The sequence below is a fragment of the Mustela putorius genome, unplaced genomic scaffold (genome assembly GCF_011764305.1).
Source record: "Mustela putorius furo isolate JIRA1106 unplaced genomic scaffold, ASM1176430v1.1 tig00003976_pilon_pilon_pilon, whole genome shotgun sequence".
NCBI lineage: Eukaryota > Metazoa > Chordata > Mammalia > Carnivora > Mustelidae > Mustela > Mustela putorius.
The window spans coordinates 9,297,198-9,322,881 of NW_025422118.1; the positions used below are offsets into that span (position 1 = coordinate 9,297,198).

Sequence of the window (25,684 nt, forward strand, 5' to 3'; positions counted from 1 at the left end):
CAATCCTTGATCTCTCTGCTTTCACCATCTCCTCTGGCTCCTTCCTCTTTCCTCCGCTCATTCTCCTGCTCCCCAGCCATGCCAAGCACTTCCAGCCCTGGGTCTCTGTACTAGCTGACCTTTGGGTTCTGGCCCGTTCCTCACTGTTTTCAGGCCTTTAGGTCTTCAGGCCCAACCCTACCTAGCTGTACTCCTAGAGGCTGACTGAATAGGAGGTGTGGTCCGTTGCTTTGGTTTCAGTCTTGTACTGCATCTGCCTTTTGGTGGATTATTTTGTGGTCCACTGACAAAAGAAAATAGCTGACCCTTCTGGCGCATGATTGACAAAGGTGTGACTCCGGGCGAAATTCCCTTCTCCTGGAACACCAGGTGGCTAAGGTTCACTTCCACGCAAGCTCAGACCTGAGGATGAAGTAGAAGAGAATGGAGAAAAGGTCACCATCACCTTTGGAAAATAAAGAACAAAAAAGACTTGGGAAATGGGGGATTTAATGGTAGTGAGAATTGTTTGTTATTTTTCGGCCTCTCTATCTTTGAGAGTCTGAGAAGTGGCAAAGGGCCCTTCCTTCGTCATTACTCACGAGCTGACAAAAATAATATTAGGGAAGAAGCTAAAATGAAGCCAGACAATCCAAGCTGTTCTTTCTCTTAGCGTGACAACAAAATTGTAGCTTAGAGAATAAATGTGTGTCTCCATTCTTTCCTTCATTCAGCTCCCTGCTTCCAGGACACTCGCTCGACGCAATGTCTTGCGTTTGGGCCCACAGTCTTATTTTTCTCAAGCCAACTACAACACTTAAACACTCCAAACCTTGATCCCCCGATGAATTCATCCTTCAAAGCTTTCAAGTTAAACTGTCTGCTCCTACGGGAAACCTTCCATGATTCATTCCCTACAAAGAATTCCTCACTCTCCCTATGTTGATGCGCACCGTTTTATTCACACTATTTCATTTAATCCGTAGCTAATGCAATTGAAACAAATATTTGTGAAGTGTCTAAACTGTTCTGGGAAGTATGCTAGCTGCTGGGATTATAAATGTGAAAAACCACAGCGCCTCCTCCAAGAGGGTTTAAAATTGGTCTGGGAAGTCCACTGTGGATGGACAGGGGAGGAAGCAAGTCACAGAAGGAGAGATGTGTGATATCACAGCGTGTCTGGGAAAGCAGTCCCTGGTTTGGAGTGAACGGAGTACAGTTTACAGGAAAGGAAGAAGATGGAGCGTGATGGGAGACAGAGAGAGAAGAGGCAACAGCAATAACATTAACTACAGGGGTGCTCTTGTGGCTTGGTCCTTCAACCCAGGTCACAATCTCAGGGTCTTGGGATCAAGCCCCGCACTGGGCTCTGTGCTCATTGGAGGGTCTGCTTCTCCCCCTGACTCATGCTCTCTCTCTCTCTCTCTTGCTCACTCACTCTCTCAAATGAATAAGTAAAATCTTAGAAAAAAATATTAACTACAACTGTATTTATTTGTCAGACGCCAAGCCAAGTAGTTCCTGGTAGCACAGAGATGTTAAGTTCCCTGTGCAATACCACACAGCTTAGTAGTGGTAGAGCCAGGATATGATGTGTGTTTGAGAACTTGAATCTTACTGTAGGTGGCCAACGAGCGTTTATTAGACACCTTTAAGGCAGGAGACATCCTTTTAGTTAACGCATGTGTCTGTCTTCCCTACTGGTTTGTGATTTTGTCTGAGGGATGGAGAGTTTTATATTTACCCTTGCCAGTCCCCTGTGTTGGAGAGAGCTTGGAATGAAGCCGCCATAATGGACTTGTACTTCCTTGTCCCTGCTATCATCACCTTCCTGAAAGCAATACCTTTCTCTCTAGGCTTAGAGCTCTCTGTCATCTCTAAACCCCAAGGTCTTCTCATCTCTTTCCTTTAGTGTTAAGTATTTGCTGGTGAGGTGATTTATAAGGTAGAAATGATTGTTATTCTTTTATACTCCCTTAGGTTATGCTTTTGCCTAAGTGAATCTTTGGACAGAAAGCAACAGAAATGTTCTTTGAAGAGTAAAGACCCATTTATAAGAAATACCGAACGTCTAGTGTTATATTGATGGCCGACTAGCAACATTAAATCTTACCAGAACACCTCATTATGAACACTCACAATTCTTGGCTGCCCAGATTTACTTAAGAGTGAAATGAAAACGAGGGTGTTGTCTTGTAGCACTGGGGACTCCAAGTCACATGATGATGAAAGAGACAATCAGCCTAGTGTCCCCTTTGCAGTGTCAAGGAGTTGTGTTACAGACACAGTTTTGGGTCCAGTAGCAGAATGAGAACAAGGAGAGTAAGAAAAGATTCCCCGCTTTCCCAATTCTACATAAAGATAGCTGCCTCTCTTTTAATAGAACTTCTGAGAATTAGATGTTGTCTAGGAAAGTTCTACTGTTATTTTGCTTTCGGAAAACCTACTTCCAAAAATTACTCCTAGGCGCTCTAATTGTCCTGCGTTTCAAATTTTCCCACAGACAAGTGTGACTGATGGATAGCAATACATCTTCCCCATCTTTTCCATTCTGAAATGCTTACTTATTTCTCACATCTTCTCTGTGTGATTCCTAGAGATGGGAAAGGAAAGAAACTGACTGGGAAAGAGAGGATACTCGACCCAGAAATTTGAGTTTTAGTACATTGCTTGAAAAGTGCAGACAGGGGCACCTGGGTGGCTCAGTGGGTTAAAGCCTCTGCTTTCGGCTCAGGTCATGATCTCAGGGTCCTGGGATTAAGCCCCGTGTCAGGCTCTCTGCTCAGCAGGGAGCCTGCTTCCTCCTCTCTCTCTCTATGCCTGCCTCTCTGCCTACTTGTGATCTCTGTCTGTCAAATAAATAAATAAAATCTTTAAAAAAAAAAAAAAAAGAAAAGTGCGGACAGATGTCAGCGTGTGCATTTGCTGGGAATTGTATGCATATCCTCATGGTCGTTGAAAAAGTCTAATATATTTTTGTGTTATTGTGTCCAGTAGGCATGACGCAAAATACCCGAGTGTTAAGCAAAATATTGAAATTATCTTAATAATAGGTTAATGAGCAAGTTGAACAGTAAGAATAAAGAAGTGTAAAGGATTTGTGCTGGTGGATAGATGCTTGGCCAGTACCCTTTCCTCCGAGAAGTACTCCCCTGTCCCTTGTTCCCCGTGTCTCTGTGGAGGCCCCCTCTGCCATGTGCCAGGTGGCATTTTCTTTCTCTGATAGATTTGAGGGTGGGTACCCAATGCAGGACAGCCAAGCAGGGCTCCAGTTTCCCTGTCCATGGTAATGGGTTCACGTTTGGGCAAAGGACTCCCAAGAGGCAAAAGGTTGTGGTTTCTGTTTGCCAAGGAAGGCTGGGGCAGATTTTTGGATTAGGCCTGAAGGTGAACAAGACAGACAGGTACCTCTGGCTGAGGGGCTATTGGCTCATGAATTGTCTCCTCCAGAGGACCTGTGCCCAGAGACCCCTTGCATGGCAAGCTGTCCAGAGCTCCCCCAAGGAACCACCCATGCGTGGAAGACAATGGCCAAAGCAGCAGCTTCTTCTTCCCCTTAAGTCCACCTCTTTCCCTGTGCACCCTATTCTGAGATTTCTGAATAAGTGAGCTCCTTTATTGTGCTTCTAGACAATGCAGAAGAAAAACCTCGCTGGATAACTTCTCAGGTTCTAACCGCTTCATGATTTGATGGCGAGAGTTAAGTGTGGGCACAGCGAGGGGCCCCCAGGAAATCTTGTATCAGCTGTGACTCACTCTGAGTTGATGAGATGGCTCTGGAGGGGGTGACCCTTCTCCCACAGGCTGCCCTGGAAATTCTGATTCACCGAGAAACATCAGAAGCATCCAAGCTGTCTTCAGTGAGGTTATCAACTCCCCATCCACTTGGGAGATAAGAAAACAAAACCGCGGCTTTTCCCAGAAAAGAATTAAAAGGGTAAATGAGATGAGTGTTTTCTACTTTTGGCTGTCACCTTCAGTGGGCAGCTAAGATTGCCCTATTGAGTGGTCTCTGCTTATTAATAGAAGGAGCAAAGAGAGAAAAATGGAGTTAATGTTACAATAAAGGCATGACAGAGCCTCCGGTTTCCAGGACAGGCTTGAAATGAATTAAAGCCAAATTATACCAACAAATCTGTCATGCTGCCCTGAAAACAGGAAGTCTAGGCTGGGCCAATAGGAATTAGTCACGGCACACACTGGCAAACCCTACCAGATCAGGAATGAAAAATGTGCTTCATCTGCAAAAATTAACTTTTGGAATTTGGACAGTGTTTTCCATTACCCTCTTTCTTTTCTCCAAAGGCCAGTCATCAAATAATGCTTGGCTTCCTTCTGCTTCTGCTGCACCATTAAGTGTGTGAGTTTGTATGGGAAATGGAATCCCGACTAGATGTGCACCCTGAGATAAGTGATCTCATCTCTCCGGGCCCGAGTTTTATCCTCTGAAGAACAAAAACAAAAACCCTCCAAACGAGGCTGGCATCTCGTGGCTCTGGGACTTTAATCGTTGGAGGGATTAGGGAATAATGTATTGGACATTCATTGTGCACCGTCGAAGTGTTCAGTGCTGTGCTGAGAAACGGTGAAACAAAACGAAGAAGATTCAGCATTTTATTTATTTATTTATTTTAAAAGATTTTAATCTATTTATTTGGCAGAGAGAGACAGTGAGAGAGGAAACACAAGCAGGGGGAGTGGGGGAGGGAGAAACGGGCTCCCTGCTCAGCCTCTCAGAAGATGGACCCTGGGATCATGACCTGAGCTGAGGGCGGACACCCAGGCACCCTGGATTCAGTCTTTTAAAGACTTTCCAGTGCCTGCAGGGAGATGCACGTTCAGAAAAATGTATTATAAAAACAACAACACGGGCAACAGAGGTTTGTATGTGTATGTATAAGGCACTTATATATATATTTTTTTCGGCCCCAGAACTATAGCGAAGGCCCAAATCTGGACAAAGACCCTACATGCAGCACATTCCAAAGCAACTCTTGTGTTAAAGAGGCCAGCACTGCCTCCCTGGGGCGTGTCGGGAGGCCGGAGCTACGGAGCTACGCTTGCCCTATCTGCATGTGCCCCTGTCAGGAGAAGGGAACAGGAAGGCAGAGAAGTCTTGGCTGAGTGAACAGTGAGTGCTCCAGGGGTAAGACTATTGCCTTCCATCCCTAAAGCCAACAGAGTGGGGTTCTTAGAGAATTTCTTACAAAGACTGAGGGTGACTGCAAGACCTGGAGGTTGGCCTCCTATTCCTTGGATGGGGGTACGCTGAACCATCAGCCTTCTGGAAGCACCCCGATGCTCCTGTATACAGTGAATGTCTTAAGGGTTATTGGAGGAGTTTGCTGAAGTCCTAGGGCAGGGCCTACACTATCCTTTACAGTCTCAGAATCTCACATGTGCCCTGAGGTTTGTGAACATACTTAAACTAAGATGGTTCAGATTGAGAGATTTCTGAGGATGAATGGCCTACCGGAATGGGCTGCGCTAACAGGCTTGAACAGATCATAGTATCAGGTGTTTGTGAAACGATGGGACAAGCTGTGTGTTATTCTGGTTCTCATAGGCCTTGGAGGTCATAGAAGAGGACTCCAACGTCCAGAGGATGTCAGAGTCCTGGTGGCCCTCCAGGAAGTGCACTGGGTTTAACTGAGAAGCAGCACTGTGGGCTGGCCTGTGAGCCACCTTGCCAAACAACACACGGTAGCACTTGGAGACACAGCCGGAATGTGTGGAGATGGTGGCACCCTTCTGGAAGAAGTCTCAGTTATGGAGGGTTGGGTTAAACCCAGTCTTTTTTTCTAAGAATACTACCACACCACTGACTTAGAAGCCACCAGCACTGGTGAAGCTAGATTGAACCTGAATGGGTCTGAGGAAAGTCCCTTACCATGCGAGGACTTTCTGCCTCCACTGTCCCTTCTTCCTTCTCTCAACACCAGAGGAACACCCGGCCAGAGAGAGAAGAAGCAGGGGTTGTAGATCCAAATCGAGAGATTTTCTGGCGCCTCGCAGGTAATAAAAATTCACTGAATCTGCTTCACATTGTTAAAGGAGCTACCGCCCATTGGGGAAGAAGGAACCAAGGTAGCAGAGTAACTGCAGGTCGTTACAGGGTAAAAATAAAACTGTTTTGTATTCATACCTTAGGAAGCTGAGAAACTTTAAAAATTAAGTTGAAACATCATTGGTGGTGAGGCTAACCCTGCTTGGGAACCTTCAAGCCCTCATTGTCAACTCGAGGAGACGGACTGCACTAACTTTAGGACCTAGCATAATTGATAGGTGAGAGAAGTACAGGTAAGACGCTGGGGGGAAACGGAGCCAGACCAGATGAACTCTGGTTGGAGGTGGGCTGCTACTCCGATGAGATGATGTTTGAGTTGAAGATGAGAATTTGAGAGAAGGATGAAAATGTGGGCTTTTTAGCTACAAGGACCAGAACCAAGGAGATACAACATGAAGTGTGTGAGTAGTCAGTGATGGCCGGAATGGAGGAAGGGAGTGGGGGAACTGGGATAGGATTCAAGGCCTTCCCAATATGGCTCGACCCTCTTTTTCAGCTTTTTTTTTTTTTTTTAAAGATTTATTTTATTTTAAGATTTGATGTATTTATTTGAGAGTGTGTGTGTGTGTGTGTGTGTGTGTGTGTGTGTGCGCACATGAGCCAGGGGAGGAGCAGAGGGGTAGGACAGGCAGACTCCATGCTGAACATGGAGCCTGATGCGGGGCTCGATCTCGTGACCTTGAGATCACGAGTCTGACACTTAACCAACTGAGCCACCCAGGTCCCCCCCTCCTTTTCAGTTTTAAGGATTATAGATGTCACACTTGCAGACAAATAAAAGCCACTGAAGTGTTTGATAACACATTTTAGAATGCTTTAATGATTATACTCCGGCAATATTACAGGGCAGAGTTAGAAGACAAAGAGACCAGGGAAAGCAGGGGCAGTTAGCAGTTTCGCTCAGAAGCAAGGAGTGTCTGGGACAGAGTGTGACAATGAGGAGGAAAATCAGGCAGCAGCCTGCAGTTATCTGAACGTGACTGGAAGGTGGTAAGAGCCAAGTGAGAAGGAGCCGTCATGCGTGATGTCCAGCTTGGCCTGTTAACATAGGTGACCCTGCTGTGAATCATGGGATGAGAAACAGATTTGTGGAGGAGGAAGGAGAGAGGGAAAATAATAATAACTAACACTTATTAAGTATCCACTATGTATGGGCACTTTTCTGAGTGGTTTATGCATACAGAGTCATTTAACCCTTACCACAACCTTGGCAATACATACTATATTACAGAGGAGATAAGATAAACTTGGTTCACGCATGTCAAGTTGGAGGTGCTTATTTGACAATCAGTATAGTAAGCTTTTGGGAATCTTGAATTTAGGTGGTGAGTTGTGTCTGGACACTTGAGAGAATCCCATAGATCATAATCCTTGCATCTTGAAAGCATGTCCTTTTAGAATACTGCAACAGACCCTGTGAAACTGGGAAGTCTACCACGAAAAGAACAGGGAGAAGAAGAGTGTGGCAGAGAGAGCTAGCTGCTCACATAATCCGTGTCCTCTTCTTCTGGGGTATCCAGTTAGGTGACATCTCCCAGCCTCCCTTGCAGCGAGGTGTGGCTGAGTTCTACCTGGAGGAATGCATGAGTGGAATCGATGTGGCCATGGCTCATGCAACCTTTCACATGGGTTTTTCCATGGTACTTTCCCCTTTCTCCAGCTGACTTGGATGGAAGGGTCCAGGGAGACTGTGGCCATCATCTGTATTTGACAAAGCCTCCATCAGTCCCATCATCACCAGTGGTCCTTGGCTGCTAGGTGAGCAGGAAATACATGTCTATTGGTACTTGAGTGATTACAGATTCTGGAATCTCCTTGTTACAGCGGTTACTACCCTAACCAAAGCACAGAGGCATGCAAAAGTGACTAAGAAACACTAAAGAGGGACAAAGACTCTTCTATGCTTATGTCGGATTCATACTTCTTTTATAAGGACGTGTATGCATAGGTTAGATTTGTAGAATAAGTCCATAAAGTGACTTCACTTATTATAACATTTCTCACAAATCAAGTGAAGACTAAGTCCTGGGGTGACTTTTAAAAAAAAAACTGTTTTCCCCAAATCCATCGCCAGTCTTCTGATTTGGGCTGCTTTGACTCTTGTTGTAAGAGCAAGTCTGCAGTGAAACCTCACATCAAATGCTGTGGGGCAAGCTCTCTGCTTATTTCCAGGCATCTGACTTGCACGTGTTCTGCTCTGTACAGTATATCAGAGTTCCCTTTCTCTGCAGGCACAGCACAAAGGGAAGGTCAATCAGCACATAATTGTAGGAACATTGCTGTGTTGAAAGCAGACTTCATTACCCTTTGCGAATGCTACCTGATATCGACTGAGGCATTGTAAGGAGGAAAAAATTTAATGCATCCTGCATGCTTTGCAATGCAATGTATTAAGATGACTGTGGAGGATGGATTAGAACTTTGGTTGACAACACAGCACGTTTAACAACAGCATTTTGCACAGGAACATTGTAATGGGAATTGCAGACACCAAGCGCACTGTCCAAATCATCAGGACACACATTTCAGGCATTTTCTAGGACCATCTGCTAAGTCCTGATTCAGACACATGCCTTACTGTAAATTCCATCTCAAGCCACTGCAACTTTTAACTCTCTGAGTGTGTGTGCAAGTACGCGCACATGCCCTCACAAGCCCGAGGCCCACGGAGACTGGACAGGGAAACGAAATGCCCCAGGGGTCACTAAATAGGCCTCACCCACTTGTAAAACTGGCATCCTCAGCATTAAGATAAGATTGGGTAGTGAAATGCTTAATTGTCCTTTAAACAAAACAAAGGCTCAAGTATCAGGAAAAGGCTCCTTAACAGTCAGACCTAAATTGCAGTGAGCTCCAAAGGAGACAAGAAGGAACTGAATGCACCCCATCGTCAAGCACAGCAGAGAGACAGCCAGTCTCGTAAATTTCACATCAACTTAGTTTGGCCTCTAAACCAAATCGGCCTTAATGCTATTTGTAGATATAGATTGCTGTCTTTTTCATTACTGTTATCAAATGATGCATTTGCGGCTCAGCTCCGAGCTCCTTGACCCATTAAGTGGATTAGAGTGCCTGTTGCCTTTGTCTTTTTGGCTTTTGCTTTATCCTCAAATATTCTACCCTCCTATACTACCTGGATACTCTATTCACGTTATTATGTATGACATGCACAGACACATGCCTGCAATCCCAATTAGCCTGACGACCCCAGCCCTTCTGTATTTTAAGAGGGCTGTGTTCAAATCTCTTATCAGAGTCATCAATCCTTCCCTGTAGCCACTGCAGCAGCTGAAATCCTCTGAGAAATGGAATGTCACAAGCCCAACTCAGGGCTTCTTGTAGAGCTATAGTCAGCAAATTGCAGATCGTGCTCCCTATTAAGCTCCCGGCTGGTGCTTCGTTGTAGATTCCCTTTCAGGAGCCGCTATGCCCTCACCCTGTCTCTGTCTCATGCATGATAATCACAAGCCCACAGGAGCTGCAGCATCAGCAGCAGAAAAAAAAAAAAAGGCTCTGGACAAGTCCTGATGCTGTTATTACCATGAAAATAGACGGGGTATAAAAGAGGGAGGCAAAGACCAAGGATTTGTTCCTGACTCTTGAAGCCAGAGGATACTGCTAGCCAAGTTTGCTGAGTCACAATCAGCCTCCATGACTGGCTGAAGATTGAGGGTCCACCAGATGCGATGTACAGTGCTAGGCACTGGAGATGCAGCTCTGAGCAGGACGGGCGCTCTCAGCAGCAGTGGGTTCCAGGAGACATGTACTTAAGCAAGTCATCTTAATAAAATATGACAGCAGTTGCTGTGATATGTGCACTTAAGTAAGCATTCAGAAGGGGCTCCTAATGTGTTCTAGGGTAATGGGGGTTTGGGGTCCAGTTCCAATGTGGTGGTGGCAGTGGGGGAATTTCCCACTTACTTCCAAGCAATTCTTAGACACCAGTTGGGTGTCCTACAGTTTAACTCAATTCTGACACTCTTTAGCTGGAGAGCGAGCATCAAGAACCCGCTGCATCAGTCCCATGAGATGAATGCCTCCCCCAACCCTCCCTTTTTTTCAGATGCCAATCACAAGTCCAGGTTGTCGTCTGTACTTCTGACTGATTGGCTATAGACTGGCGGTCCCAGACCTCCTCCTTGGATTTGATAAATTTGTTAGAGTGGCTCAAGGAAACTTACTAGGTTACCGGTTTATTATAAAAGGATGTAACTCAGAAACAGCCAGATGGAAGAGATGCATAGGACAAGGTATGGGGAAAGAGTATGGGGTTGCCTGCCCTCCCTGGGTCCTGCTGTTCCCCCAGCAGCTCTCTGCATTAACCAACTGGGAGCTTTCTGACACCTGTCCTTTTGGGTTTTTTATAGAGGCTTTATTACATAGGTATGATTGATTAAATAATTGGACATTGGTGATTGATTCAGCTTCTAGTTCCTCTCCCCTCTCCAGAGGTCAGGAGGTAGCACTGAAAGTTCCAGCCTTCTAATCACATGGTTGACTATGGTCAACTTCATCTTTAGGTATGGTCCAAAAGTCATGTCATTAGTGTAACAAAAGACAACTTTATTCCTCTCTTCGGGAAATTCCAAGGATTTTTGTGTCAGAAACAGGTCAAAGATAAAACATCTGTTTCTTTTTTTTCCAGTTCTATTGAGAAATATGGACATCTATCACTATATAAGTTTAAGGTATATAACATGATGGTTTAATTTATATATATTGTGAAATCATCACCACATTGGTTCAGCTAGCATTCATCTTCTCTTTTAGATACAATAAAAAAGAAAAGAAAGAAAAAAAGAATCAAGGGAAAAAATTTCTCCTTGTGATGAGGATTATTAGGATTTACTCTCATACCTATTTCCCTATAGATCTTATGGCAGTGTTAGCTGTTACATCCAACATGATGGAGTCAATATGTTGTATATTACATCTCTAGTACTTATAACAGCGAGTTGGACCTCTTGACCACCTTCCTCCACCTTCCCCTCCCCTGTCTCCTACTTCCGGTAACTACAAGTCTGATCTTTTTTTTCTTTGAGTTTGTTTTGCCATATTTCATTTTTTAGATTCCACATATAAATGAAATGACACAGTATTTGTCTTTCTCTGACTATTTTACTTAGCATAATACCTTTAAGATCCATCCATGTTGTCACAAATGTAGGATTTCCTTGCTTTTTTTTTCTTTAATGGCCAAGTAATATTCCCTTGTCTATATATGCACCACAGCTTCCTTATTCATTCATCAACTGATAGGTACTTGGGCTGTTTTCATACCTGCTATCACAAATATGCTGCTATGAACATGGGGGTGTAGGTGTTTTCTCATGTTAGTGTTTTTGTTACCTTTGGATATATTTCTAGAAGTGGGGTTACTGGATCATATCATAGTTCTATTTTTATTTTTTCAGGATCTTTCATACTGTTTTTCATAGTGGCAGTACCAATTTATAATCCCACAGTGTACAGCATTCTTTTTTCTCCCTATCCATGCTAGCATTTGTTATCTCTATCTTTTTGATGATGGCCTTTCTAACAAGGCATGAAATAGTATCTCATTGTGGTGAGGTGATAGCTCAATATTTTTTATTTTGTGATTGTCATCTCTTGACAGTTCCTTATCAATGGGATTACCACTTGGGTGATGCAGGTAGGAATTTGGTCTACCAAGATCCATGTGCTGGTTGTTGCAAGCCCCCTCCCTGCTTTCTGTCACAATCAGGTTCTTCATGGTCAAACCCATAGATTCCCTTGCAGTCCCTATGGTAAGAGATTTGTAGGGGCTTCCACAAAGTGACCCACAATGATGAGGGTGGTGCTGATTGTCCTTCCTGGGTTCCCTTTTTCCCACTGGGTTCCCTTTTTCCCACAGAGAGAGGAATCAGAGGCTTAGAAGAGACCTCTCCATGGTCTACACTGGCCTGGGGGAGGGACAACATGGTTAAAAATGTAGCAGCATTTCTTATTCTTCTAATGCAGTGTGTCTTGGTGTCTGAGGTACAGGGGGTGCTTCAGCCTCATCCCTGTGTTATAGAATTCTCCCAGTGCTGTCTTGTTCTTGAATGGATGTCAGTTGTTCTTCTTTGTGATGAGGAATAAAGTCAGGAATGACCTATGCTGCCATCTTGGTAATGTCATTCCTATATCTGGAATCATAATATCACATGGACAGTCAAGGAAAGCTGCCTTGAGAAACTGACATTTGGGCTGAGACATGGCAGAGGAGAAAGTCTATTTCCTTAGGAGACCTCCATGTGTTTGGATGATAAGGGATACTTGTAGCTTATCTCCAAAATGGCCATCATCAATTCCTTTCCTCCTTCACAGACATGCATTTCCTCATTGAGAAGTGGAGTCTATTTCTTTCACCCTTTAATCTGGGCTGGTTTTAGTAACTTGGACTGATATCGTAATATTGCAGAAGAGATGTTCTGGAATTTTCAACAACATCTTTGGAGAAATCCAGTGATCCCTGAGGCCACCCTGCTGTGAGAGGCTATAATGGTGTGCAGATATCTTAGAGGTGAGGTTGAAGTGTCATGGAGTTGGAGATAAGATAAGAGATAGAGAGAGAGAAGAGGAGAGACCAGGTAGCACCATGGCTCCAGATGTGTGTGAAGAAGCCATCTTGAAGGTGATTCATCAGCCCTAGCTGTCCCACCTGCTGCCTGACATACAAGAGAATACTTACATATGCACCTGTATGTAGGCCCCTACCCTTCAATCTAACCTCATCCTATGACTCATTCTTGACCAGTAAAATGTAGCAGAAGTGATATGTATAATTTCTGAGGCTAGAAGCCTTGAAGCTTTTGCCTGGGCCTCTTGTAATGCTTACTTGTCTTACTCTCCCTTTTGAAACTCAGCTGCCATGATACAGGAAGCGCAAGCCCTATGGAGGCCACATGCAGGCACTTTGGACACTCTGGCTTAAAAGCCCAGGTGAGCTCCCAGCCCATAGCCCCTACCAACTGCCAGCCACATGAGTGAGCCATGTTGGTCTTTAGCCCAGTCAAGTCTCAGATGGTAACATATCCATCCGATATGATACATCCAAAGTGAGCATTGCCTAGCTTGGTCCAATTAACCCCAGAAGTATGAAAGGTAATAACTGTTTTGAACTTCTACATTTTGGGACAGTTTATTTGTAGCAATAGATAACTGGAAGAGAAACCATTGCAACTGGTATTTAATTTGGAAAAATCCATTATAAAACCTAATGTATCAGAAGAATTTAGACTGGGTCAATTCCCCCCAAATTTGAAAAATTAAAATGTAGCATGCTAAGACTGAAAGGCAAATGTAGTCTCTTGGGCTATTAGGAAATCATTTGTAAATTATAAATTATCATTGATCATAATCATATTTTAATCTACTTCAACTTTGGGTAATATCTTCCCTATAAATTATTTTAAGAAGTGAAGATATTGAAGTTGCAGTGTAAGGAGGGGTATAATCCTACCACTAGACCAAAAAAAAAAAAAAGAAACCAAAACCAAACCTCCATTGCCTCTCCTCCCTATGTGTTAGTAACAAGGCATTGGTCAATCCACCAACAAATAAAAGTTTAATGACACCCTATGTATGACATATATATGGCATAGTCCCTGTTCTTAGGTTCCCCAAGCATTTCATAATAAAGTCTTTCTAGGGAGCAGGTAGGAAAACATAAAGTCCTGAGCAGGAAGAAACTGTATAGCCTATCAGTGTCTGGCACCTGATAGTGTCTTACTAATTCTATTGAATAAATCATGTGGGAACTCAGTGCCAAATACTCAAGTCCAGGAGCGGGTTTACCTTCTGCAGCTCTTAAAGATGATATAAGCCTCAGAGGCCTGCCTATAAGTCTGAGGGTTCTTCAATCAGTGGCAGGATCAGGGAGGTCAGAATTGGAAATATTTTATATATGTGTGTGTATATATTATATAATTTATGTATTTTTAATATAATCATACATTTATACACAAATGTAAATAAGTATGTGTATGTGTATGTATGTATAAAATCTTGCTCCCTCTCTTACTCTTGTTCCTTTTATGCAAGGTAATGTGTTAGACATTATAGCATTTATATAAATGTTGGTTTCTGGCCTGAGGTCTTGAGTATACCCAAGATTCTGACTTACTCAATCCTCCCTTTTTTTTAAAAGACTGAGAGAAATAGTATGCTGTGGAGTAGTGTAAACTTCAGAGGAAAAGATCTTTAATAAATATAAAACAGCATGAAATAAAATAAGCCTAGGTACTTTATTGCACTGTGGAATTCATACATGGAAACTAAGACATAGAGACATAGGGGCTGCTCCCAAACAGAGGTAGATGAAACATTTATGTCCAGATCATCCAAAGATCCAACTCCCCAACTCTTCTGACACTTTTCTTGGAATTCTACCAGTAGAGGCATTTGTTGGGATTAGCATTTTATGTTCATCAGCCATTTGTTCACAAATAGATTGCACAAAAGAAGTAATGGAACCGCTGGGAAATCAACAGAGAGTGAGATCATGAACACCAGGGAGGCGGCTGGAGTGAGGATAAATAATGAAGAGGTGAGGGGTGCCGGGGTGGGTCAGCCAGTTAAGTGTCTGACTCTTGATTCGGCTCAGGTCACGATCTTGGAGTTGTGAGGCTGAGCCCCGCTTTGGGCTCCATGCTGGGTGTGGAGCCTACTTGGGATTCTCTCTCTCCCTCTCACTCTGCCCTCCATCTTCCTCTCCAAAAATATTTAAAACTTAAAAAAAAAAAAGAAAGAAAGAAAGAATGGAGAGGTGAGGCTGCAGCATTGGGGGTCTGTTGGGAAAATGAAGATTCTCCCTGGGAACTCCAGTCTGGGACTGTGGGTGCTAGGGCAGCATGGTGGGAAGAGGAAGAAGACATCAAGCGCCTCCTATACACATTTGCTCTAACATTGCCTTCCGCTGGAGAATCAGAAGCATAATTAAATGAATCCCCCAAGAGAGGAACATAGGCCAGGGAGATGGAATGGTGGGAGATACAGGGAGAGAAGACACACTGCTCTGCTTTAATCCGCATTACCGTTAATCACATTCACCAACATGCCTAAATTTTGCTTTAATAAGATGGTTTTTAAAATCTGCTTGGGGGGCACCTGGGTGGCTGCATTGGTTAAGCGTCTGCCTTTAGCTCAGGTCATGATCCCAGGCTCTTGGGATGGAGTCCCATGGCGGGCTCCTTTGCCTGCCATTTCTCCTGCTTGTGTGCTCTCTCTCTCTCTCTGTCAAGTAAATAAATAAAATCTTTACAAAAATAAAATGAAATCTGCTCAACTGTTTTATATTATTTTCATTTGCTGACCACAGATCTCAGAGAGGAGATGCTCTCCCTTCGTGGCCATGGTTTTTCTGTGCTTTCCAAGGCAGAAAAGACAGAAACTAGTCTTGCAAAGAGAAACTTAACAGAAACTCTCCTGGACCCACCATTGCCACCAGCTTCATAGGAGTAGCAAAGCGACTTCTCGAGAGCCTCTCTGATCTCCATAACAACCCATTTTCCCCAATAAATAGTACATTGGTGACAGGAGATATGGATGAACAAGGCTGCCCTCCGAGCATCACTGCCTTATTAGCACTGGTCCTGCTTCCAGGTAGATGGACATGTTCTTGACATATGGCAGCAAAGATAGTAATCCACCTCCATCCACATAACTAGACAGTATCAAGAAAAGCCGAAGTTGCATGAAAATTAGGAACCTAATCTCTATCCAACTATAATCTATACACTACTTTCAAGTCCAAGATGTTCCTGGACTCAAGTGATCCACCATAAAGGCCGTGTCAAAGGAGAGAAGGGAATATATTTGTTAGGTTTTGAGGGAACCTAATTAGTTTAATTTAAAAAAGGGAACTTATTCTTCAAGTGCCAGCAATCTCATGGGATCCGAGATCAGAATTGCAGATGGGCTCCAGGCACAACTGGAACAAGCCATAAAACTCATCCCAACCATCTCTGTCTTTTCATTGGTTCTTTCTGTTTCTCTCTCATTTTTCTCTTTCTTCAAGTTAGCTGCCTCCATTCCTCCTGAAGACAAGGTAGAAACACCTTGTGTAAAGGAGGACACCCCTTTAAAGCATATGCTGTGGGCAGTGGAGGGATACCAGCTTTAAGCTGTGGCCTCAAGTCCAAAAAGGTTGGGAGAGTCTCTGATTGGCTTACTTCAGAATCACCCTGGAGCTAGAGGCACACAGTGTAGACCAGATGCTCTGAGGTAACTCTGTGAATGATGGCCGTGAGGGTGGGAGTGAGGGAACGGGGGTTACCGCCACTAGAAAAACCAAAGAGCTAGGCAGGCAAACAACGAAGCCAACAGAAACCAAAATGCAGCGCAGCAGACTTCAATGCAGGTGTAGGCATGACATGACCATTATGAGACTATTTCTCTAAGAACTGGGTTCTCCTCATCTCATTGAAGGATCCCTCCACTTAGAGCAACAGAGCTACTTGTTTAATCAAGACTGAGACTTCATCTAAGTCCTCACTGACGTATCCCCTGACGTATCCCCTCGCCAGACTTTCCTCTCTTACATTCTGTATTTTATAGCTTCACCTGCTCTCAGAATGACCTCTGGGGAGGGAATGACAACACTGTCCCCTTACCTTCAGACTTCTCCTTTGCAACCATCATGGTTCTCTTGGCTTCTCATTTGGCATTCCTGGGATCGAGGGGAGAAGTGTGGGAGTAGGTGGCATGGAGAACTGCTTTTGCTATCAGCACGTGTGATAGATTTGCTTGGACATTTCATTACCCAGGGATGCCATTTGTTTAAACAATTAGGCATTTGGGTCTAGGGCATGCCTACGGATTAATGATCAGGACAGAAGACTGCTTGCAGCCTTGTCAAGGGCTGTTTATCAGCAGGAAATGACCTGTTTCAAGGGGACTGATGATATTTAGGTGGCAACTTAGATGAACAGGAGCACATACTCGTTTTGTGTGAGTCGAGGAGGATAGTACAGTGAAACTTTTCTTGGGTAAGACAAGCTTCTCGGTTAGTCATTCGAAGCATGTTGCCCTTGGTTTTAGACACAGAGGTCCTCTCTGTAAATGTTCTTTTCTTTTAGTGGACCATTAAAGACTGAAATCATAAAATAAGGAAAATATTTGCATCACTATTGTGTAGATGTTTAATCTTAAAATTCAGCAGAAGAAAGAGGTTGTGTGATGCAGTGGGAAGAATAACAGACCAAATTTGGGACCAGAATTCTAGACCTGACTGCCATTCTTTGCCCTTGTGTCTATGAAGAAGTCATCTCACTTCTAAGTTTATTCATGTCCCAAATAAGGCATGTGGAAGAAGGGATGTCCAAGGTATTCCTAGCTCTGCCATTTTGCATGTATGGCTACAGATTATCATCACCAAGTTACCTAGAGAAAATCTGAAGCAGTCGGCAATATGGTTTTGTACTTATTTAATGCAATTTTTTTCTAAGGCAATCAAAGCATTCGGTACCCATGAGTCATTTGCCTGGGAAATACCATGCTTCCCGCTCCTGCCATTCCTGTCTTAACACCTGAAGTGCTCATCCTCCTACTGCTCTTCAGCTGGTCTTGTTCATAGAAAGCCCTTACCAGTCTACGGCCATACCACCCTGAACGCGCCCGATCTCGTCTGATCTCGGAAGCTAAGCAGGGTTGGGCCTGGTTAGTACTTGGATGGGAGAAAGCCCTTACCATTAACAAATCAGAGAGCATAATCCACAAGCCCACCATCATTGGGAAAGTTTTATTTCATGGCTGCCAGATTTGGAAGAGAGTTCTGAATAATGGTGTGGGCTGTCAACAAAGGGGATTGACCCGGGTGAAGGTATCAGAGTATGGAGCCTTGGGAAGCTCATGGGGCTGGAAGGGAAAGTTGTAGCCCTGGAACCTTCATGCTTAGGTTACAGTGAAACCTAGATAGCCAGGACAAGGAAAATAGCCCCTTGTTGGAAAAGGCAAGTCAGGAGCTAAGGTTTCTTTGTGTCATTAGGATGATGAAGTTCTCTTCTTCAAAGAACAATCTTTTCCAACTGAGAATGCACATGCATTTCATGCATCTGAGGCCATAAATCCAATAGGCATTTTATGGAGCAGCTATGAACGCTTAACTCACTTGGATCCCACAGTAGCTCTGTGAAGCAGTGAGAATATTGAGGCTTACCTAGGATAAATAATGTTCTCACGGTCATGCAGCTGAGCGCAGATAATATTCCTTGCCTGTCTGATTCCAGAACCTGTTGTATCAGACTGTTTCTCCAGCAGGAAACAGAGCAGGTCGTCTGCCTCCAGATCATTGGGAGTGAATGATGAATTTGTGTATTTAATGGAAGCTAACACTTAAATGGTATTCACTGGGTACCAGCTACTTTTTCAACGTTTTCCACATATGTACTGATTTCCTGCGTCCTGTGTGCCTTGGACTTAGTTACTATCACTAACTTCATTTTATGGAGTAAAAGGCAGCCACAGAGCAGTCAAGTAACGAATCCATGATCCCACAGCCAGCAGTTGGTGGATTTTGTATCTTTGTGCCTCTTTTGATGATTTGTCCCTGTTGATTTGGGAAGGTAAAGAATTAAAAAAGAACACCTTGGGATTGGATGTAAGACAGGTTTAACCTCCACACCACATGGTTTAATTTTCACAACAGGGGGCAGGCCAGTGACAAAAGAATATGAATTTCGTCTGTGATGCCACCCTCAGCTGGAGAGGCTGCGGGGCTGGCACACAGCGTGCTCTTGCTCTGAGACCGTGGGATTCACCTCTGGCAAGGGAAGGAAAGGACAGAAACATAAGCCGCCATCAATTGATTTCTTCTTAAACATTAGAGGGGGAAAAACAGACAGATGATAACTCAGCACTTAAAGCTTTGCAGATTGGAATGGTGTTAATCAAATCTCTAGGATGGAGTAGGCAGCGTTACGTGGGAGCAAGAGAGGATACCTAGAGGTCATTACATGCCGTGATCCTGACTGTCACAGCGACTGCGCTAACTCATTACATTTTCCCCAAAGGTAATGAAATCAAGAGGGAGGGGACTCCACAGAGTGGAAAGAGCCTGGGGCTGAAGACATAACAATTTCTTAGCAATCTTATTGACTTTAGGTTCTGTATGAATCAACAGGGCTATATGAGAAGAGTGGGCACCACTGTGTTTTCCCCATCAGATATAATGAAGTCCACAGAATACAGAATGTCAAGAGTTGATGGTCCCATTTTATTCTGTGTTGATCAGAGCCCACCTGGAATAGGGTGGAGTAAGTCTGAGCCTCATATCCACAGAGAGTACAGCTGGGGCAGAGCCATCAGAATGCTTGTAACCAAAGAGAAGGGAGGACTCAACTGGGGAAGGGCTAAAGTTGGAACAGAAGCTGTCCCAGAGCAATGAGAGAAAAGGTGCAGGTCTTGGGCACGGGGGGTTGGCAATTTCTAGAAAATCAATCAGCAATAATCACGCCTCACATAAACCTCATTGGCTATGATACTGCCACTGTGCAAAGCTTGACACTTTCTAGAAAATCAAAAGGAAAAACTTACCACGATTCAGAATAACATCTTGTGCAATCAAGTACTCTTTTTAAAAAAAAATTTTGATTTTTTTATTAACATATAATGTATTATTAGCCCCAGGGGTACAGTTCTGGGAATCGCCAGGTTTACACACTTCACAGCACTCACCATAGCACATACCCTCCCCAATATCCATAACCCAACCACCCTCTCCCTCCCCCATCCCCTGGCAACCCTCAGTTTGTTTTGTGACATTAAGAGTGTCTTATGGTTTGTCTCCCTCCCAATCCTACTTTGTTTTATTTATTTCTTTCCTACCCTCCAAACTCCCACGTTGTCTCTCAACTTCCTTTCAGGGAGATCATATGATAATTGTCTTTCTCTGATTGACTTATTTCGCTGAGCGTAATACCCTCTAGTTCCATCCACATCATTGCAAATGGCAAGATTTAATTTCTTTTGATGGCTGCATAGTAGTATTCCATTGTATATATAGACCACTTCTTCTTTATCCATTCATCTATTGATGGACATCTAGGTTCTTTCCATAGTTTGGCTGTTGTGGACATTGTTGCTATAAACATTTGGGTGCACATGCCCCTTTGGATCACTACATTTGTATCTTTAGGGTAAATACCCAGTAGTGTGATTGCTGGGTCCTAGGGTAGTTGTATTTTCAACTTTTTGAGGAATCTCCATGCTGTTTTCCAGAGTGGTTGCACCAGCTTGCATTCCCACCAACAGCGTAGGAGGGTTTCCCTTTCTCCACATCCCCTCCAGCGTCTGCCGTTTCCTGACTTGTTAATATTTTAGCCATTCTGACTGGTGTGAGGTGCTATCTCATCGTGGCAACCAAGTACTCTTGTTAGTTGCATTTTGCTATAATAACCAGAGGTTGGTTTTCCTTGACTACCCTTGTAAATTACACTCCCATCTGACCCCTTTCTCTATTCCACATCTCTACTTAATTTTCCTCTGCAGTCTTTATCAACACCTGACATGCTTTATTCATTTATTTATAATCTCCCTCTATTAGAAATTACACTCATGAGGACATTCGTTGTCCCTTTCCTCCTGCTGTTTTCCCGGTGCCTGCAGCTGTGCCTGACAGAGTAAGTTTTGAGAGGATAGAAACTGAGTAGATGAATGAACGAATGAGTGAACGAGGCCGCAGCAGCAGAAATAGTGAGACACGACGATACGGGGTGGTCCACACGTCTCACTACCTGGCTGCTGGAAGCCCAGATGACTCTGGCCGTAGGAGATTGTGAATGCCTTGTCAGGCGGAGGTTGAGTGAGATGATCATTTCCAGACTAGTTATTTTTATGAGACTCCAGGAACATGAAGACGAAGGGCGAAAAGAGCTTTCTGAGAATTCGCTATGGAGTATGGCTCCAGCTAATGCCACAAACCGGATAGAACAAACTCTAAAACGAAACTTAAATGTTTTCATCTGCAGAGGAGTGACTTGGAAAACGAGTTCTCTGGACTATTACAAACTTTCTTAGTTCTGGTGGGCTTTGGTGCCAGGAGCCATTCTGAGAAACTTTATTTGGAATATAAGAACCCATGTAGCTGTTCGTAGACCTAAACCATCACAGCTGAAGGCTAAAGATAGTAGAGAAGAGCAGGCTCATGTCCTCTGAAGGCTGTAGGAGAGAATCCTTTCTTCTTTCTTTGAAGCTGGCAAGGTTGCCGGCAATCCTTGTCATTCTTGGGCTTGTAGATGCCTCACTCTGTCTCTGCCTCTGTTGTCACCGGGCATTCTCCGGTGTGTCTTCTGCTTCAGTGTCCAATTTTTCCACTTCTTAGAAGGATATCTGTCATTGGGTCAGGGCCCACCTTAAGGCAGGATGTGCTCTTCTTAACCAGATTATACCCACAAAGATCCTACTTCCAAATAAGGTCAAATTCCCAGGTTCTGGAAGTTAGAACATAAACATATCTTTGGAGATGTGGGAAACAATTCCATTTACAACAAGAATATGTCAAAAACACCTGGATTTTTTTTTTTTCCTGGATGGTCAAACCTTGACTCGCACCCTGACTTTCGAGGATTGTGTGTGTCACGGGAATAGAGATCCTCCTCCAGTCTCCTTTCCGTGTTCAGAAATTGCAGGAGAGTACACTCTTCCAAAGTCAGACCTCGTAAAGAAAGTAAACAGAACTGAAAATAAAAACAATTTAATTTCAAAGTTTTTGCTTGGCTCTTTGAGTAGCAAAGGTAAGCCTCTCCAAGGGCAGATTTCTCTACAATGAGATTGTAGTTAATATTATTATATGATTGTAACTAATATTATTAGTTAATATTACAATGAGATTGTAGTTAATATTATTGTTGCTTTCCTTTGAATGAGAAACGAATGATGGTGTTTCCTCTCCCTTACCAGTGATTAGCTCAGGTCTCAAGACAATGTGGGCCGATATGATTTATTTCTTCTTCATTCATTCAACAAATATCTGTTGAGTTTCTGTTGCCGGCCAGTTAGCTCTGAAATGTGGCTAAAAAGGCCCTACGCATAAGATGTGCCCTCTGTTACTGTTTTCTAATGTTTATCAATGTTTAAAAAAAAAGATGTCTAGGGCCACCTTGGTGGCTCAGTGGGTTAAAGCCTCTGCCTTCGGCTCGGGTCATGATCTCGGGGTCCTGGGATGGAGCCCTGCGTCAGGCTCCCTGCTCAACAGGGAGCTTGTTTCTCCCTCTCCCGCTGCCCCTTACCCCCACTTGTGCTGTCTCTCTGTCTCTGTCTCTCCCAAATTAATGAATACAATCTTTATAAAGCATAAAAATAAATAAAAGAACATGGATAAAAATGGTAGTTTGTCTGGAAAATGGTATATGCAAGCAACCTTCAGCTGGCATGCAGGAAGTCTTCGTGGCTACTCTGAAAACGCGGAGGATAAGGTAGCAGATAAGGCAAGATGGAGAATAGGCTTGTTTGAGGTTTCTGCAGAGAAAAGCCAGGGTCCCTGTCCCATTGGGTATGAACAAGGATATATTGGTGTCACAGTTGCTGCCTCTGAGAGTATGAGCCCTAGGACAAAGCTAATGCTTTGTTCAACAGAGCAGAGAGAGGGAAAGAGCTCAAATCTCTGAAGACATTGTTGAGTAGCAAAACTAACCAAACCTTCTATTAGGGCATTCTGTGTTATGAGAAAGAAAATTCTGAAAATAAACACTGAATTGGGTTTGGACTGAAGTCCCGATTTCTTGCATGCTAAAAATATCACTGACTAAGCATCATTTCTTTTGTCTTTCTTAAATTCTGTGCAGTCTGAGGGCCACAGGAGAATAAAGGGGAGTGGCACCTCTCTGCTTAACAATATTGTTTTTTTTACTGTGGTTATTGTAGAAGATTTTAACTGCTGCGTTTTGATGAAAGGAGACATTTGGTGAGATGAGTGCATTTATGGACGGGGTAGCAAGACTAGGAATTGAGTTGTGTCTTCAAGGAGACAGCATGTCAAATGCTTATCTTTTTCTTTCCTTTTTTTTTTTAAAGCCAAATACTTTTTTTTAACTAAATTTTTTAAAGCTCTTTCTCTAAAGTGAACAGTTAAAAAATATCTTCCTTTTTTTATAGTATATATAGTATGGTATGGTTCCCCCTTGGGGAACTACCCATGGGGGGAATATGTTCCATGACCCCCAGTGGATTCCTGAAAATATGGAGAGTACCAAATATACTATTTTTTCCTATACGTACAGACACAGGACAAAATTTCAGTTATAAATTAGGCGCAGTAAGAGATGAACAATACTGGAAAAATTACGACAATATACTGTAATAAAAGTTATGTGAATGTGGTCTCTCTCTTTCAGAATATCTTACTGTCCTGCGCTCACCCCTCTTCTTGTGATGATGTAAGCGGACAAAAATGCCGATGTAATGAGAGGAAGTGAGGTGAATGACAGGCTTGGGGCTACTGCAGACCTTCTGACCATCTGTCAGAAGGAGAGTCATCTGCTTGGACTTCGGTTGACTGAGGATGATTCAAACCATGGAGAGAAAACCCAGTAAGGATAAGGGTAGGGGGCTGCTGTAATCCTTTTCTGTTACCTTCAACTGAGTCAAGTCTCAACAGCCTTGAGCCCTGGGGTGGAATCCTGGGGAGTGGGAGGAGCAGGCTGTAAAGAGTAGGGCCTGCTCAAGTTCGTCCCTGGCCCGTGGGGCGAGGAGATGGCCCACCAGCAGCTCCTGTCAGCCAGCAGAGCTGCTGATGACTGGAGGTGAACAGTCGTTCAGTCATGGAGACCCGTGAAAGAGGAGAGAGCTCCGGAACAGCAGCTGCAGGATGGAAGTAGCTTAGAGAAGACACGAAACCAGCCCCCCCTTTCCCAAAATACACTCCAGTTTTCACTTGGAGGGTGAGAGAAAGGCGGGCATTTGCATTGTAGTTGCCAAGAATTTAAATTAAAAAAATTAATTTTATGTCAGACATCTGAAATGGTTAAAAATATAAGACTGTCCCTGTGAATTGGCCCTGATCCTTTTTTGTTCTCTGTGCCCTTTTCAGGATGTCCTGTATGAGGAATTCAGTTAGACGGCAGGCACATATGTATTGCTTCGTGACGTGTGCAAGAGGCCGCTCGGCGTGTATGTGATTGTGAGGGTTTAGCTCTGCAAACACATGTGCCAAACCTTTGGGAATTTACATTCTGAGAAGCTGACTCCTGCCTCTTTTCCCACCCTCCATCTGCCCCCTTTGAAAACTGCCTCAGATCCTTTCCCGAAGTTCTCACCAGCGTGTGTTTCCAGATTTGGGGTGTGCTTTCTCTTGTCTTCTTTATTTTGTCAAGTTTTAATTTAAATGTTTTCCCTCTTCTGCCATCTGCTTTTATTCCTATTCTTTTTCATTCCTGTCTCTTCATTCCCCATTTTTCTATTTATCCCTAATAAGAATCCTATACCCGCGGGGTGCCTGGGTGGCTCGTTCGGTTGAGCATCTACCTTCAGCTCAGGTCATGATCTCAGGGCCCTGGGATCGAGCCCCACATCTGGCTCCCTACTCAGCAGGAGGTCCGCTTCTCCCTCTCTCTCTGCCTGTCTCTCCTTCTCTCTCTCTCTCTCAATTGAATAAATCAAATCTTAAAAAAAGGGAAAGAACAATATACACTTAAAGTAATAGACTTAGACTGGCCTTGCCATTTTTGCTGTTGCCAAAAGATACACAGAAGCAAATACCCACACACTAACATTTCCCGTTAGGAGAACCTGTTGTTGGTGAGGGATTATTGTAGGAAAGAAAGAAATACAGGGGACTTGCTTTTATTCATTTATTTGTTTATTCTTTTTCACATCTTTATTGTTTTCATTCTCCCTAGTGCTTTCTTGCTTCTTGTTTTTTTCTTCAGATTTTGTTGTTGTTCTTCCAGATTTTGTTCTATGTCTCTTATTACCACTTTCTCAAAACATTTGGGTTTTGCATTAGCCTGCCAGGACTGCTGTAACACAGTACCAAACACTGAGTGGCTTAAACACAGAAATTTATTGTTTCACAATAAATGAAGCTAGAAGTCCAAGATCAAGGGGTTGGCGGTGTTGGTTCCTTCATGGAACAGGGAGAAATGTGTTCCATGCTTTTCTCTTATTTTCTACCAGCTTTTCTGGCAATCTTTCATGTTCTTTGGCTTAAAGACCCATGACCCCGATCTCTGCTGTCATCTTTACATGCTGTTCTCCCTCCCATGTCTGTGTCTTCATCTCCCCCATTAAAAAAAAAAGGACACTGGGGCACCTGGGTGGCTCAGTTGGTTAAGTGTCTGACTCTCGATTTCAGCTCAGGTCATGATCTCAGGGTCCTGGGAGTGAGCCCCATATTAGACTCTGCACTCAGGGCGGAGTCTGCTTGTCCCTGTCCTTTTCCTCCTCCTGCTTCTTGCTCTCTCTTTCTCAAATAAATACATAAAATATCTTTAAAAAAATAAAATAGGGCATCTGGGTGGCTCAGTGAGTTAAATCTCTGCCTTCGGCTCAGGTCATGATCTCAGGGTCCTGGGATCGAGTCTCGTATCAGGCTCTCTGCTCGACAGGGAGCCTACTTCTCCCTCTCTCTCTGCCTGCCTCTCTGCCTACTTGTGATCTCTCTGTCAAATAGATAAATAAAGTCTTTAAAAATAAATAAAT

General features: G+C 43.6%; 1 protein-coding gene and 1 pseudogene across 2 annotated transcripts in view; one reads left to right on the forward strand and one right to left on the reverse strand.

Annotated features, from left to right (window-relative positions):
* Nucleotides 1-24,481, forward strand: part of FUT10 (fucosyltransferase 10) — a 147,423-nt gene extending 122,942 nt beyond the window's left edge. The window contains exons 5-6 of one of the 2 annotated variants that reach the window (XR_001180478.2): nt 23,380-23,574; nt 24,075-24,481. Coding sequence is in view for 1 of the 2 variants with exons in the window: in XM_013059298.2 (XP_012914752.1) it covers nt 23,380-23,460 (81 nt within the window). In the remaining variant the exon portion in view is untranslated. Of the gene's footprint in view, nt 1-23,379; nt 23,990-24,074 lie in introns of those variants that run through there. The other variant, XM_013059298.2, reaches the window with a different exon arrangement.
* On the reverse strand, nt 19,386-19,547 carry LOC123389497 (annotated as a pseudogene).
* Nucleotides 24,482-25,684: the final 1,203 nt, after the last annotated feature.